The sequence below is a fragment of the Spermophilus citellus genome (assembly GCF_964194105.1).
Source record: "Spermophilus citellus genome assembly, chromosome: 15".
Taxonomy (NCBI): Eukaryota; Metazoa; Chordata; class Mammalia; order Rodentia; family Sciuridae; genus Spermophilus; species Spermophilus citellus.
Window position 1 is genome coordinate 73,342,372 of NC_138195.1, and position 16,717 is coordinate 73,359,088.

The 16,717-nt window shown below is 40.3% G+C and overlaps 1 protein-coding gene across 1 annotated transcript in view; it reads right to left on the reverse strand.

Moving 5' to 3' along the window:
• LOC308634338 (cilia- and flagella-associated protein 43-like) overlaps positions 1-16,717 on the reverse strand; it is a gene marked incomplete at its 5' end in the record, with an annotated part of 78,960 nt that overhangs the window by 25,198 nt on the left and 37,045 nt on the right. Inside the window, 9 exons of the mRNA XM_081268172.1 lie at positions 693-770; positions 1,475-1,552; positions 3,227-3,371; positions 5,613-5,743; positions 7,720-7,872; positions 9,259-9,431; positions 10,829-10,969; positions 14,660-14,763; positions 16,279-16,427. Of these exons, the coding sequence (XP_081124298.1) occupies positions 693-770; positions 1,475-1,552; positions 3,227-3,371; positions 5,613-5,743; positions 7,720-7,872; positions 9,259-9,431; positions 10,829-10,969; positions 14,660-14,763; positions 16,279-16,427 (1,152 nt within the window). The remainder of the gene's footprint in view (positions 1-692; positions 771-1,474; positions 1,553-3,226; positions 3,372-5,612; positions 5,744-7,719; positions 7,873-9,258; positions 9,432-10,828; positions 10,970-14,659; positions 14,764-16,278; positions 16,428-16,717) is intronic.

The window sequence follows — 16,717 nt, forward strand, 5'->3', positions numbered from 1 at the left end:
TTGGTTTGTTTTTTTTAGCATATCAGGAGTTTAAATAGGTAATAAGTGCATAGGCTTAATCCAAAAAAAAAGGCAATTCCAAGAAAAAGTTGAAAAAATAGATATGTAATCATAATATACATTATAACTCATGCTCATGTTTGAAGATTTACATAACTGTAATAGTGTGTATACTGAGCTGGATTGATCTGTATGGGGGGTATGTGTGTGTATAATAGAATCCACCTTCTTTTATACTAGCAAGCTCATAGTTAGCATCCAAATTGAAATCTCAAGAAACAACAGTATTAAGATGGCCATTTAGAAACCTGGAGGTAAAGAGCCAAAAGAAAAAGTGGAAAAAATTAAAAACAGCTACCTCAGAAGTACAGGAATCAGAGCAGGGAGAAGCAGGACAGAGGCTGCTCATTTTTGATTATGTTACTTGTTATCTAACTTACAAATATGTAAATGTATAACTTTGATAAAAATAAGTATGAAAATATCATGTAAAATAGGGCATTTGGGGAAGACACTATTTAGATAGAGTGTAATATGGGAAAAATTCAACTGTCAAAGTACCCCAGAAACTTCAGCTTGTAAGCAGAGGAAAAAAAGGGTGTGGCTTCCTATTGTGCTAGACAAAATGAAGTTTGAAAAGTGATCTTAGACAATAGGTCAAGTGGATTAGTGTAGGAAATCACAGCACTTACAGTTTTAGCAAGTTCTTTGATTCCTCTTCTTATCTCTTTCCTTTTCTGGGAAAACATTTTAATTTCCTTTTCGACTGCCTGAAATGGAGCAAGAACATCACTCAACAAAGCAAGAGAAATGGTAGGGGGAAAAATGATACATGCTTAGATAGATAGGTAGATGGCCCTTCTCTAGAAAGAGAAATAAAACACTACCAGACGAATAATAAACACATCCATGAAATAAAGCCATTGTGACACTTTGCTTAAATCTAACTGTACTATGAAGGGACTGTTGAAGCATCTCAAAGCTGATGCCAATGGAAAGAAAATAATTAAATAGTGAAAAATTAAATAGTGACTAATTGACCAAGGAAAAGTGATGGGCTCTTTGGGAACTTGAGTGAAAATTGACAAGCAGGCTGAATTCAGATAAGATCTACCCTTTGCTCATTGCCTAAGTCTCTTTTATGACACTAGAAGCCCACCCCATTGCTTCAAGGTGGGCACTCCCCAAAAACTTCCATGGAAATGGGGCACCACAGTTCATTCTGTTTTAGCTTACCTGGACACTTTTGTCAGGTTTCATATTAGCCAAGTCCCTAAAGCTCATGAACTTAATCTAAAAGACTGGGCTATGTTTAGGGGTCTCTTGGTGTTTAGGAAAGTTACACTTGCAGTGATACAACACCCTGTCAAGTGGTGTCTCATTCAGTCTTCTTTCCACCAGGTTTCTTTTAGAACCTAATCTATTTGCACACCGCAGAGCATTATTTCAAACCTGTCCAACATTTTATAAATACCTCTTGGCTTTTCCATTGTATCCAGGGAATTTCCTTCTTACTCTCCTCAGTGGCTAATTCTTCTTGTGATGAGTCAATCTTAGAAGAAGATAGACGTTTCTTATATTAAAAACTCATTGAGTTCTTCTCCTTCCAGTTTACTTCATAGAACTGCATCCAATCCATTTGCATTTGTTGCATTAAAAAACTAGACATTTACTTGACTAAGATGCTACGTTTTATTCATTTAATTCCTACCAGTCTGTCCTTATTTACAGAAATTAAAACATTCTAAAGACAAAAAATAGGAAGTGTATGTGAAATAACACCTTTGTGACACCTTGCTTTAGTCTAACTGCTACTTTACAAGTGACTGAGAAAGTTACTGAAGGCAGAAATAATCACCCAGGTCACAGGGTTACCACATCGCTCTTGTCTCCTTCCTTTTACTGTGGTTCCATGTGTTCTCAGGCTCTGCCATCTGTTCTTACAATCCTCCTCTTCTCTTCCTTGAGGTCTTTATACTTTCTACCTGCCATCTTCCTGTAGCATCCATTTCTCCTTTCTATTGGATCTCTTCCAACAGTATCCAGAGATAATCTCTTAGGAAACTACTCTTGAATGACAGGCATGCTTCCTTTTGACTGTCACCCCCTTTTCATGCTCCTCTTTTTAGCAAAATTTGTCCCTCCTGGTTCTTCTGTGACTTCACTAGCCACCCCCTCGTTCTCCTTTGCTTCCCTGTACTCTTCCCTTGGCTTGACTTTCTAGGAGTTGCTCCTGTCTGGTCTCTTGTGCTTCTCTCCATTCATTTCCCATGACTTTGACCTAGTTTTTTGGCTTTTAATTCCACCCACATGCCTTGACCCTCAATTGACATCTCCAGTCCCGGCCTCTCCTGAGAACTCAAGGCTCATCTATCCAACAGCCTGCTTGGCATCTCCACTCACGCGTTGAACAGGCTTCTCAAGCTCCATCTTTCTCCCTACAGCTGCTGCCTTCCCCACAGTCTGCCCCATTCCCATGAATGGTACCATCTTCTACATAATTGTTCAAAGGAAATAATCTGACTTGTCCTTGGGTCCTTTCTTTTCTCCTAAGTCTAGCCCCTTGGTGAGTTCCATCAACTCTACTTCTGAAACTGACTAGAATCTATCACTTCTCTCCTCTATGCCATCACTGCTAACTGGACCCCTACATGGCCTCCTGAGCAATTTCCCCACTTCCATCCTTGTCTCCTACAGGAAACCTCCTTGCAGAGGCAATTAATCATTTCAAAAAATGTAAAGGTGGTCTTTGTTAATCCTCTGCTTAGAACACTTCAATAGATTCTCACTACATGCAAAATAAATCACACTCTACCTGGCTTACAAGGGCTTCCTCACCTGGTCTCGCCACCCCCCTGCCCCCAAGGACCTCTTTTCTTACTACTTTCTCCCTTGCTCACTTGAATGGCATAAACTTTTTGTAGGTCCTCACACCTCATGCCAAGCTCTGCTCCTCTACACAGAGGTCTGCTGTCCCCCAGTCCCTGGCCCCTCCTCCAGTGCAGATCTCAGCTTAAAGGTCTTTCCTTGGAGAAGAAGCTAGCTAGCCAAACACTATCATACTAACCTCTTTTTATTCACTGAATAGCACTTATCATGCCCTAACTTTTTCCTGTTTATTTATTCAGTCCCTAAATGGAATGTCAACATTATGAAAGCAAACATAGAAGAGTTCTATATGATTTACAAAGAAAGAAACAAGCAAGCAAGCTAGTAGGAACTCAACTGAATATTTAAAGTCATGTCCCAAATCTAAAGAAACTCTTGGAGAGCTTAAATAATAATTCTCCTCTGCTATGGTCTTGCTCAGAAATGTAAGTAGTTTCTGTAAATAATCAATACTTTCATCACCATAAATTCCTCCAGTGTGCCTATATTAAGAAGAAAGAAAACACATAGGTTACAATATCACAATTTTAAAAATTCATATTTAGCAATGTTATTTCTAGATACCAAATCATCTCGGCACAAAGAAACATAGATAATTCTCCACAGTGTCCTGTAGTAAGTAGGACTCCACTCCTTAGAGGAGAAGCCTTTCAGCAGGCTCCAGAACAAAAGTCTCTTGACCTCTCTCGGGTGACTTTTCCTCATGTTTTCCCTATCACTATCACCTCACCCATCATGGCCCTTGAGCCTGCCCTGGCCATTGCACAGAACAGCCACTGTATCTGCTGAGCCCTCAGAAAGCACCAGGTGCTGCACTGCTCCACTTATATCACGTTACCATTCTGGGCCCTCAGAGCCCACTCCCTGGGTGGGTGGGGGATTACTTCTGCAGCACATCAGGGCAAGTCAGCTTCACCCTGAGGGCTTGTGAAAAATGCATACCTGGGTGCATCTGCAGACTCTGTTGATTCAGAAAGTCTAGATGGGCCCAAGAACATCTACTTCTAGCAATCTTGTAGAAGCTACAGACCCTTCCTCGAGTCACATTTTTTATAGATGACTTCGAGGAGATGTCACATGCCTAAGGTCATAAGCTCATTAATCCTGGACTAAAGTTTCAGACCCAGCTGTGTTCTGAGCCAGAGCTCAGGTGATGACTGATAGATGGAAGCTTCCCTCTATGAACAGTGGGAACACCCCTCTGCTGTTGCCCACTGACTATAAAGGATACGTTAGGATTTTTTTTTTTTTAACACAGGGATTGAACCCAGGGGCTCTTAACCACTGAGCCACATCCCCAACCCTTTTTATATTTATTTTGAGACAGGGTCTCAATAAGTTGCTCAGGATCTCGCTAAGTTGCTAAGTCTGGCTTTGAACCTGCAATCCCCCTGCCTCAGCCTCCCAAACCACAGAAATTACAAGCACATGGGCCTGGTGGGACTTAACATTTAGTAAGATACAAGTTATGTTTTACTTAGGTTTCCATGTACAAAATGGTCATGAAGACACAGTCTTCAAATGAACTCTTGAAATAAATGGCTACCAAAAGTGTTATGATACAAACTTCTGCAATAGTTAACATTTCACAATGTTGCCACAAAAGACTATGTTTTATTACAGTTTTAATCATGAGGATCAATGGCACATTAATGAATGATGTCCATTAGCAGATCTAACAAGGCAACATTTAAAGTCCAGTCTGTCTTTTTTGTGTCAACTTCATGTTTTCTACCCCCTGGTCATCATCCATATGTTTGGGTAATATTTATTTAGAATTTTAACTTGAATATAAACAAATTAACTCTATATAATTTAATATCATCTAAGCAAGATAAGTAAATGTGTTTGTATGTGTACATACACACGTGTGAGGTTTCTTGGGAGACAAGTAGGAGTTTTTAAAGTCATCTAAATAAAACTATACCTTTATTTATTTATTTTATTTTATTTTTTTATTAATTTATTTTAGTTTTCGGTACTTGGGATTGAACTCAGGGACACTGATTCCCTGAGCCACATCCTCAGCCCTATTTTGTATTTTATTTAGAGACAGGCTGTCACTGAGTTGCTTTAGCATTTTGCTTTTGCTGAGGCTGGCTTTGAACTTGCAATCCTACTGCCTCAGCTTCCCGAGCTGCTAAGATTACAGGTATGCACCACTGCACCTGGCTGCCTAATTATGCCATTTTTATGTTTTGAATTTTAATGCTTTGATATCTGGGGCCTTGATTACCCTGTTGGGGAATACCTCTTCCAGGGCTATCTAATTCCTGGAGATAGTAACCACTAGCCAGGAGTAGGCCTTTCAGATGTAGACACCACAGCCCAGCCACCCCCTCAGGGGCTCTCACACTCAGGGTCATCATTTCCCTTTCCTAATAGCCCCAGTACCAAGTCCCAGACACCTAGAGGCAGCTATTAGGTCCCAGCACCTGCTGATATTATTCAAACTAGCCTGTCCCAAACCTGCCTGATTCTTACTTTGGAAACCAAGGCTCTTGCCCACCTTTCTCCACTCCCTCAGCCTCCTGGCCCACCCTTGTGCTTCCTGCATGGCCTTATAGCATGGTGTGCCCTTTCTTCTAGGAATCTGTGAGCATAAGAGACTATCTTTGCAATAGCAGCCAAATTCCTTTACATTGGCCTTGCTGTACTTAATAATAAAATCCATATTTTAAAACATCATACCAAATGGATTGCTTACTATATACCATACGTACTTCCATTTTAGGTAAACCAGGGTGCCGTCATCTTTCCCATTCACCAGAATACTTTGTCCATCCATTGAAATTCTCATGGACTGAATCCCATGCGCCTGATGAGAATGACTCCGACACCGAGCAAATGTTTCCTCAATAGTTTTAGGAACAAAGTGGAGAAATTAGAAATGCACTTCTACATGTGGCTTTCCTAACAGGCTTACATGTACTTCAGCCTGTGGGTAAATCTTTTTCTATTTGCTAATAGCACTTCAGTTGGTATGGATGTAGTTCATAGTAATGTCTCCCTAGTTTAAACTCATTTATTAGCACTAATTTATTCTCCCAGTAGGGTGGAAGGAGAGATATTATTGTCACAGATTTATGATTGGCGATGAGGCATTGGGAAGTGAAGGAACTTGCTGAAGGCTATGGAGTCAGGCAGGGGTGGGGCCTTGAGCAAGCAGAGGTGGCAAATTTAGAAGCCTTCAAAATAGTCAATACAGTCAGGCAGGTTCCATTGATGTGCAAAGCAGTTGAGCACCCAGGAGAGAGGGTGAGAAGCTGGAAGATACACAATAGCCCTTGGAGGATGCTCATTAAACCAATTGGGAAAAAAAAATCCAAAAACAACACACACACAACCCACCAATGTGTCACACAGAACAACTGTTTAAGCTCCCTGTCTGAAAACTATGATTTTTCATGCTATTTCTCAAGAATGATCCATTTTTCATTTAATTTCTTGAATAGGCAATAGTTCAAAAATTTTAAAACTGTAAGTGTATGACATGGAATCTCCCTCCTATCCCCATGTCCCAATACCTCCTTCCAAAGGCAATCAATGTAACAAGAACCATCAATATTCTTTCAGAGTTTTTTTACATGTATACAAACAGATTTTTATGCAATATGAATTTTTCTTACATAAATTATAATATGTATATATACAAGGTTGCTTTTCCCCTTAATGATCAATATATATTGGAATATTTTCCATGTTCTTATGTAACGATCTCCTCATTCTGTATCATAGCTGCTTAATATTCCATATTTTTTTAGAGAGAGTGAGAGAGGAGAGAGAGAGAGAGAGAGAGAGAGAGAGAGAATTTTTAATATTTATTTTTTAGTTCTAGTACTGCCGTGGATGACCTTATTCAAAACAGTCAATACAGTCACTCAGAACATCTTGATATCTTGCCATGTCATGCCACTGTCAGATATACCATACATTACTCTTGTTTCACTAGTTGACAGTGTAGCAGTTTGCAAATCATTCCTTAAAATCACAGTCCCAAAACCTAGAAAAATATCCCCTACCTTTTGGGGAAAGGCAACTACTTTCACCTTTTCAGAGGTCTAAGGACAATGGAAATCAAAAATAGTAGTGGTGGTGATTGAGTTTGCAAGTGATGGTGGAGGACTGAATCAGGGCCAACCCTGCTCCCTTGTGCAATTCCAGTGCGGAGGGACAGTGGGGCAGCAGCAAGCCAGTCAAGGCTCTTCAAGCCAGGGGGTAGCATGTTTGCCGAGTAATTCACCATTTCTAAAACAGTTCCCCCCACTACCGATAGCAGAGCCTTGAGACTTTCCTGATTTCCTGGCTGAGCACCTGAACTTCTTTGAGCTCAGTGAATTTCTAAGACACAGCTAGCTGATTGCAGAGTTAGGTAGTGCCCTGCCTAGTGCTCTATGTTTGCAGATCTCTTTTTCCTGGTGGGAGTTTCTTCCCTTCAAGATTCAAACCAGGGTATATCAAGACACTTGTAAAAATGGCAAAGTCACCAGGTGTGGTGATGCACACCTGTAATCCCAGCAGCTTGGGAGGCCAAGGCAGGAAGATCATAAATTCAAAGATCACCAATTCAGCAAGGTCCTAAGCAACTTGGAGAGGCCTTGCCTCAAAATAAAAAATAAAAAGTGCTGAGGATGTGGCTTAGTGGTTAAGCACCTCTGGGTTCAATCCTTGGTACTAAGAAAAAAAAAAGTCAAAGTCATTAATTCCATCAGTGATAAGAAAAAGTTGAGTCAATGAATGTAAGGAAAAGTTCTGGTTTGTCTTCTAAGGACTTTTGTTAGTTATCTGAAATCAATATACACACTGCATACTTTTTTTTAAGGAGCTTACCAAAGTATAAATATCTCGGATACACAGAATTCCACATTTAGCTATTGTTATGAGCCACAATCCATGCCAAGATAGATAGAGCATTCCAGTTCCATAATGCTTGCTTTGCACTTTTTGGTGTGGCTTAAGAATACAAACCTTGGTATCTTTCTGCTAATCAAAGAAAAGAACCATATTATAGAAAAGATTAGATGAACAGCAAATTCATGTTTACAGATGTGCATTTTGCATACATACTCATATTTAAATCACAAATGCTGTTCTTAGAAATGAATTAGTATGGGATAAAGTAGGTGCTCATGTTTGTACCTACCATGTAACACATACTTTGTTTGCAAAAAAAAGTTTGTTTTGCTAGCTAAGGAAAGTCTTCATATGTAGTCTGCTTCTAAAGATTCAGCTGACACTGACAATCTTTATTTTTGCCAATAATTTTTATAAATCCTAGTAAAAGTCAAAATAAGGTAGTTGAGGCCAGAAGTGATGGCACATATCTATAATCCCAGTGGCTCAGGAGGTTGAGACAGGAGGATTGTGAGTTCAAAGCCAGCCTCAGCAACTTAGCAAGGCCCTAAGCAACTTAGCAAGACCCTGTCTCTAAATAAAATTTAAAAAAAGGTGCGGGGGCGGTGGGGGCTGGTGATGTGGTTCAGTGGTTAAGCATGCCTGGGTTCAATCCCTGGTATAAATACATGAATAAAATAAGGTAGTGGCTATACCTCCTATGTGTCTCTTGCATTCCCCCCAGGCCTTTCACATGTCCTTCTTTGGTCTGAAATGTCCCTTTCCACCCTATCCCCGCCAGTCCTGCCCATCTCCTTATATCAGCATCTACCCCTAGACAGCTCATATTACTTCTCCACGTCTTAATCTGACCTGTTCTTCAAAGTCCAGTTCAAATATTGCTCATGAAATTTTCTTGAATTCCCTTTTCCATGAACCATTTCTTTCTTCTTGCAATTTCTATGTCCAATGCTGTCTACTCTGAGACAGAAGGGCTTTGATTGAATTGAGAGAGGCGGGAGATACTCTTGGGACCCATTCAGTGGGACACTGAATAGCTAAGGGGCAGCAAGCAGAGGGTCACTGGGACAGTGTGCAGAGCAGAAGGTGACACAACATGGAAGAAGTTCAAAGAGAGTGATGAAAGGATGTTAGGAACATAGTTCAGTTATTTTGCTTACAGATCAGGCACCGAGTTCCACTGAAAATTACCCATCCTCTAGCCCTTGGCATCTATGGAGTAGATTTTCTAATGCTAGATTTTTTTAAGCAACTAACCCAATATTGGGTCATCTTCATTGGGTTATCTGGCAAGTGTGACATATACAGCACAAGTGTGAGCTTGCTCAGAGGTATTTTATGCTGGATTAACAAGTAACACCAATATTATCTAATTCAAGGGCAGTGTATTAATACAATAAAGCCTTTTATTAACTGAACTATTCTTTTAAAGCAGACAAGAGGATCACGTCTAAATAGCACATTGTCAATGTTGATTGCTAAGGTGAGTGATAGCATGCTAGAGTTTTGGCATACTTTTTCAGGAAGAAGATAGCTACAGATGTATGGTGCTTGATTACAGAAGCCATATATTTGGTTACTTTGAAAGTCCAAGACTGCAGAGGACAGAGTGTGCTCCATCTCATACAGGTTCAAATGAATCAGCTCCTCTTTCAGTTTCCCCCTTTCATCAGTGAAGCTTTCAGAAACTATAGGATTTAAGGAAGAAGAGAGCTGATTTATACCATATATTGATTTTATTCTTTATCATTATTAACAATTATGAAAAGCAAAATAAAAGTTTTAAATGCTCACTTAATATTGCAGAGGCTATTCATTTATGAAAATGATTTTAAAACAATTTATCTATACTAAAAATACTGATGACTGATGAGTAAAATCTCTTTTGCTGGTCTTAGTTAATTTTATCAATTAACTTAAAGACACATCAGTAAATAAATATATGAGCCATGTAGGGTGGCACACCCTGTAATCCTAGCAACTCAGGAGGCTGAGGCAGGAGGATCACAAGTTTGAGGCCAGTCTCTAAATTAGCAAGACCCTAAGCAGCTTAGTGAGAACCTGTCTCAAAATAAAAAGGGCTGAGGATGTAGCTCGGTGTTAAAGTGCCATGGGTTCAATCTCCAGCACCCAAAAATAAATAGATAAATAAATTTTAAAAATAAAATAAACGTACATAGTATAGAGATTCCTAATTAAAACAAAATATTCTTTGAGATTTTCTCTTATACTCTATAATCATTTGTAAAATTGCTACCCAAATATATTTGTCATCTAAAACAAATAAAGTATCTATTTTCTCATAATTTTTCACCCAGATAACTTTCTTTGTAATTTATTAGTGAGACATCAATAAATCTGAATTTTGTAAGTAGGGGTATATTAGTGTATAAGCAAAGACTATCTCTGTATTTTATTTTATTTCTCAAGCCCTTATGGAATATTTTGTGTATCTCAGACACTATTCTAAATGGCATACAAATATAAACTCATAGTAGAAAATGCTCTTGGAACTATGAGAAGATGAAGTAAAACTTTTTTGTTGTTTTAAAAAATAATTTTTATTGGGCTGGGGATGTGGCTCAAGCGGTAGCGCTCTCGCCTGGCATGCGTGCGGCCGGGGTTCGATTCTCAGCACCACATACAAAGATGTTGTGTCCGCCGATAACTAAAAAATAAATATTAAAATTCTCACTCTCTCTTTCTCTCTCTGCCTCTCTCACTCTCTCTTTAAAAAAAATTATCAGCGAAGGTAACTATACTGTAAAGAGTCTGAATTTAACTATATATGTTTATAGAGCTACAAAAACAAGAGACATCACAAAATGACATAGTGTCATTTGATCCTTTTTCTTTTCTTTGCTAATAAAGCAGACTCATGAGTTACAAGGTCTAGAGGGAAATGCACATTTCAGGTTGTTCCACAGTCACATCAGTTTAACTTTGTAAAGATGCACAAAAAATAGCCATTTTACCTCTTCACAAATGATGTAATTAGGAGAAAAAAAAAAGACCCCAAAACAACTATAAGAACACTTTTGCTGAGTCAAAGATAGAATAGGTTGGGTTGTCGGTTTTTCTTTACCTGTTGGTAGTATTTTGGGCACAGTAAATAATTCCAACCTGCTTTTTTCTGCTTCTGGAAGTGAAGAAAGCACCAATACTTGTACCACGTCTACTTCCAAAAGAGACACCGTGGATATTTGCAGAATATCCTTGCTCACCTCTGAAAGCAAATAGAAATCGATGCTCCTGTGGTCAGAACTTCTTACCATCCCCAATTATGATATCACATTATAGACTTGCCTTTATACTAACTTTAGAACCAAATTTATTTACCAGTATATCCAGTGACTTTTAAACATAAGTGACAAGAACATTTTTGATGGGGCTAGGATTGTGGCTCAGCAGTAGAGGGCTCGCCTAGCACGGGCAGGGCCCGGATTCGATCCTCAGCACCACATTAAAAATAAAAGCATTGTGTTGTGTCCATCCACACCTAAAAAGTAAATATTAAAAAAAAGATGCTCACCTTTTAAAAAAACATTTTTGATGAACTGATGGAAGATCTTCCCTGATTATATCTAGATCAGCAGAGTGCCCCCAGCTTGGTTTAGCTTCTTTCCCATCCGGGGTGGCTTCCAGAGTCTATCATCTCTACCCATCTGCCCCCTGTGTGTCCTGTGCCCTGGCACAGGCACTCCAGCCAGTTTGCCCACTCTATTTTTAACTTTTTAAGTTGTAGATGGACAAATATCTTTATTTATTTTTATGTGGTGCTGAGGATCCAACCCAGTGCCTCACACATGCAAGGCAAGCACTCTACCCTGGGCTACAGCCCCAGCCTAGTTTGCCCACTCTAAATATTGGATGAGCTCAGGCACTGGTGTTCTTTGCGTCTGTACATCAGCAAGGCATATTGTGCCTGCAGCCCACTGTGGGTTCACTCCACACTTACCTCTCCATCTCGGAGGGGTGATACTGCAGCTGTCCCCCTTTTCAGCCCCTTCCCCAGATGTGCAGGTGATGCATGCCCTTACCTGTTCTTCAACAGGCCATCTCAATCAAACTCAGCCTCAAGATTCTTATCCTGACTCTCTCATCTTCTTGCTGTTTCGTTCCTCCTCCTTTATTTCCATAATGAGGCAGGAATCAATCTCAGGCTCCATCTGTGATTTTGAGACTACCCCTCCAAACCCAATTGGACCTTGCACTATCAATCACCTCTTGTTTGTCTGTGGTAGGGATTGAACCCAGGGGAGCCCCTTCAATGAGCTATACCCCACTGAGCTATACTCCCAGCCTTTTTTATTTTTAATTTTGAGACAGGATCTTGCTATGTTGCTTAGGCTGACCTTGAGCCTGAAATCCTCTTGTCTCAGCCTCCTGAGTTGCTGAAATCACAGGTGTGTGCCACAGTGGCACCCCCACACCCACCAAGCTCAATCACTTCTTTGGTCTTGTGTCCCCAAGTCTCCTTCTATTCTGCTCTGTCTTCTGATAAGAACTGTCCTTCAACTCTGCTTCCCTTCAGTTTGGTATCTGATTCTTCCATCCTGGGTAAACTTCCTAAAATAGTCTTGACATTTAATCACTCCATTTTCTTACCTCTAGTCCCTCCCTGACCTCTTTGTCTCTCAGAGGTCCCCTGCAGATCATCCTTGCAGCACTCACACCAGTCACAGCTGTACCTTCACCCAGCCCACCTTCCTCATGCTTTTTGGTGGGGCAGGGCTGTTTCTCATTACTCTGACCCAGCCTCAGTTTTCTCCACTGCCTCCTCTTCCTCTGTCCACACCTTCAATGCAAAACAGACTAGTGTTCCATTCCCAGTTTCTCATCCCACCCACTGGCCAAGGAAAGATGTTAAGAAGTGGGATACTTAGGCAGCATGTATCTGTCCACTCTGAGGTTGGTCACAGGATCTACCACACTAGGTACCATCTAATTGACATATTGAGATTGCCTGTTTGACTCCAGTAAACATTCAGATTTGCTTCACTAATCAACGTTCATGCTTTCAAGATCAGAATTCTATCATCAGGCCTTGAACTGTGTATTTCTATCTCCAAACTAATGCTAAATATCCCAAAATGAATTGCTTATTGGCTTCAAATATACAGAATTGAAGCCTCAAAACCTATCTTCTTCAAATTAATGACACCACAAACTTCCACTATCTAGGTTAGAAAGTTTGGAGTAAATGCAGGTCTCTCCTGCTGTGGTTTGTATTTGTTTCCCCCAGAGACTCTGGGGTCAAGTCCTGGTTTCTAGCCTGTGGTGGGATTGGGAAGGGTGGAATCTTTAGGAGGTGGGGCTCAGTGGAAGGAAGTTAGGTTGCTGGGGGCATGCCCTGAAGAGGACATTGGGACCCCAATTCTTTCCTCTGTCTTCCTTTTCTTCCCAAACACCCTAAGGTGAGCAGCTCTTGGCCAAAATGTACTGCCTCACCACAGGCCCAAAAGCTATGGGACTGACTATGGACTGAAACCTCCCAAACTGTGAGCCCAAATGAACCTTTTCTCTTATAACTTGATTTATCTCAGGTATTTGTTATAGGACTGGGAAGCTAACACACCTCCTTTTCACATATAATCAAATACCAAGTCCTACCATTCCCATCACTCAGAGTTGTTTCCTCTTCTCTCTTTCCAAGACACTGCATGGGTTTGTGCATTGTACACATGACCTAAAGTTGGTATTTCTGAGTTTTGAGTCCTGAATCTTCCACTACCTACCTGTGTGATCTTGAACAAGTACTTAACCTTGCTGTGCCTCAATTGCCTCATCTATAAAAAGTGAATAACAACAGTCATCTATCTCACAAGAGTTGCTAATGGAGTTAACACACACCATAGAAAACTTGCTATCACATAGCAAGGCACCCCTCAATAAACACCAGCTGCCATTATGATCGAGTATTGTTATCTCTTGTCTTGACTACTATTACAGCTTCCTTATTCATTTCTCTAATCCATTCTCTTTTCTTTCTACTATATCCTTCACATGCATGCCTGAGTCATCCTCTGAAGACCAAGCCAAAGCCAAATCATGTCAGTCCCATCTTGAAATTTCTGATGATGTCTCATTGAGCACAGAACAAATTCCAGAGTCCTTGGAATGATATTCAGGGACTTTTGTCATCTTTTACACTTAATTGTCATGGGCACCTTCTAATAAACTCTTCCATTTCCCTGTTACATCAGACTTCATTAAATTTTTTTTTATCTTGAGCTGTAATATTAATACATCCCATCCCACACCTATGGAATCCTCAGAGCTCACTACTTTTCTTTGGAAAACCCTCCCTTTACCATCTTCACCTCCATACCTGTACACAGCTTTACCTCCTTCCCTCACACCTGGGAGAATTAATTGCTCTGCCTCTGCGCCAATGCAGAACTTTGCTTTGTTCTCCCCTCACTAAGTTGTCTCCTTGACCTTTTCATTTCCCACAGGCCTAGATTTAGCATTTTGCTCTTACTAGGCACTTGATATTCTTAGAAATTCATGAGTGAATTTAGAAAATGTTTTTGAGGGAATATATACATGTTTGGTACTTAAAGCCAGAGAGAAAAGAATTAGTTCTTAAATAAATAATAAACATCTAAATATCATTTAAAATATTTCAGGGAGAAACCATCCTTATTTCTCCTTAAAATATACATCAGAAATATTCAGCCACACTCAATACTTGATTCAAGAAATTTCTTTAGCATCAGATAAGCAGGTAACTCTAACACAGCAAATACCTCTACATATAATGTGGGGATTCTCCTAAATGACTGTTATCTAAATGTTTCTCTTTTTAAAAACATAATACAAATAATTATTTTGCTATAGTTCTATTTTTCTAACCTGAAATTATTTGAAATACAGTGAATGGCATTTTAAATTAATACATATTCTGTCATACCTACGAATCCTAGGATCTCAAATGAGCTTGAAGGATTGGCATTCATAATAAAGATGTTTCCTTCTGAGGATCCAACAAACAGAAATATTCCTCGCTGGTCAAAACTAGAAAGAAGAAATCTAATGATCAGATCCTACTTGCTTCACCAGAGAGATAGTGAACAAGCATATGGATGTGTGGCCAAGGAGATATGCTCAAAACCCATCACCAATGGTAGTTAATAAGTTAATAAGTCTCTGACCTTGTGAAAGCCAAGCAATCACAGGTAGATGTAACCCCTGTGCTCTACACCCATACCACAGAGGACAGGAAGATATCCTTCCACACGGGAAGATGCCCGAAACATGGACAACTGTGTCATTGTAAGTGAATAAAGTAAGTCAATAGAGCTTTCTTGTTATTTCAAGTGGGAATAAGCCATTCTCAAATTAGGGCTGGGTGTGACATTCAGTACCCCATGACTGGTCTGTGGCAGGAGGAGGAGGATGTGGTGAAACATCTCTTTAGTCCCTCAAATTAGAAAAAGTGAGGAGAGACAAATCAGAATAAGAGAAATGGATCTGAGGAAGAAGAGGCACCCAGGAAATACCATGGTACAGAAGAGCAGAGTACAGTGGGGAGGTGATAGCCGGCTGGTGACAGCGGGCCGGGCTGGATGCTCTGCAGCAACAGCACAGAGGGCAGAAACCAGCTCCTCCATGCTGCCTGCAAAACCTTCAGCAAAGTCTTCTCTGTGCCTCTTTGGACCTGAATCCCCTAATCTGTCCAGCAGAGACAAGCAGACTTCCTTAAGGGTCCCATCCAATGAACTCCAATAAGCTGTCAAGCAGGGCACAAATGTCAGTGTGTAATATTTACTGTTTTGATAAATTTTAAAAAGAAAGAGCAATAATAACAATAGCTTTTATGTTCAAATACAATGTATCTACACTGTCTTCTTAAAAATAATGCTTTAAAAGACTTTAAACAATCTGAATGTCTATTAGCATATTGTTATTTTTTTTAAATGTCGAAATGTTCATATAATGGAATCCTATGCTGCTATAAAGAAGAATGAGGAAGGTCTTTATGTAGACATAAAAATTCTCTAAGATAGACTGTTTGGGGAGTAGTGAAAATAAATAAGTGAAAAATAAAACAAGGTCCAGAACACTGCGTAGTTTGCTCCCTTTAAGAGCAGTGGCAGTGACTCTGAGGCCCAGAGGCCTGGTCTCTGATCCCAACACATGCCGCTGCCTGTTTAAACTCTTCATGCCTCATCATCCTCACCTGTAAAATGGAGGGAGGAGCAGCTATAACAGAAGCACCTGGCATGAGTGAGCACTCGATAATTATTCACAAATGCAAAGAAGTGCTTATTTTTGCAATTGTTTATGGATAAAATGCCTTTGGAAAGGGACACAGGACATTCGTAACAGGCTGCCTCCAGGGAGAGAACTTGGTGTTCGGGGAACTTTCCATACACACCCCTCTGTACCTTGTGAACACTGAACCAAATGAAGGTTTTATATGAAAACCAAATGAAACACGCAAAACTCAAGATTCAAAATAGTGACGATCTTGCTGGAATCCTCAACAGACAGGCTGACAGAAGTGTGCCAGGAGGAGGAGGTGCTCACATGAGGTGCTGCACAGCAGACTTGGAGAGGAAGGCCTTGTGGATCACCCCAGGGGAGTCCGCCTCTTGGACATCCAGGAAGTACACGTAGCCATCCACAGTCCCCACAACAGCGGAGTGGGAGGAGGGAGAGCAAGCCAGGGCTGTGGTCTGTTGAAGAGAAACCCCACAAAATGAAGCCTGCTTTCCTGCAGGTAGGAAGTCTACGGGGCTGGGGTGCAGCTCCTTGTGAGAGCTATGCTTAGTGTGTTCAAGGCCCTGGGTTTCATTCTCTGCACCAAAAAACAAACAATCACAAGCAAAACAAAAAATGTCTACAATTTTTTGAAAATCCTGCAGAATGAGAGTAGTAAGTGTGGTATGTGGTGTGGTACTTATTTCAAATTACAGACTCAAGCCTCCTGAGCTCTCCGATTATATACGCAGTCACAGGAATCTGT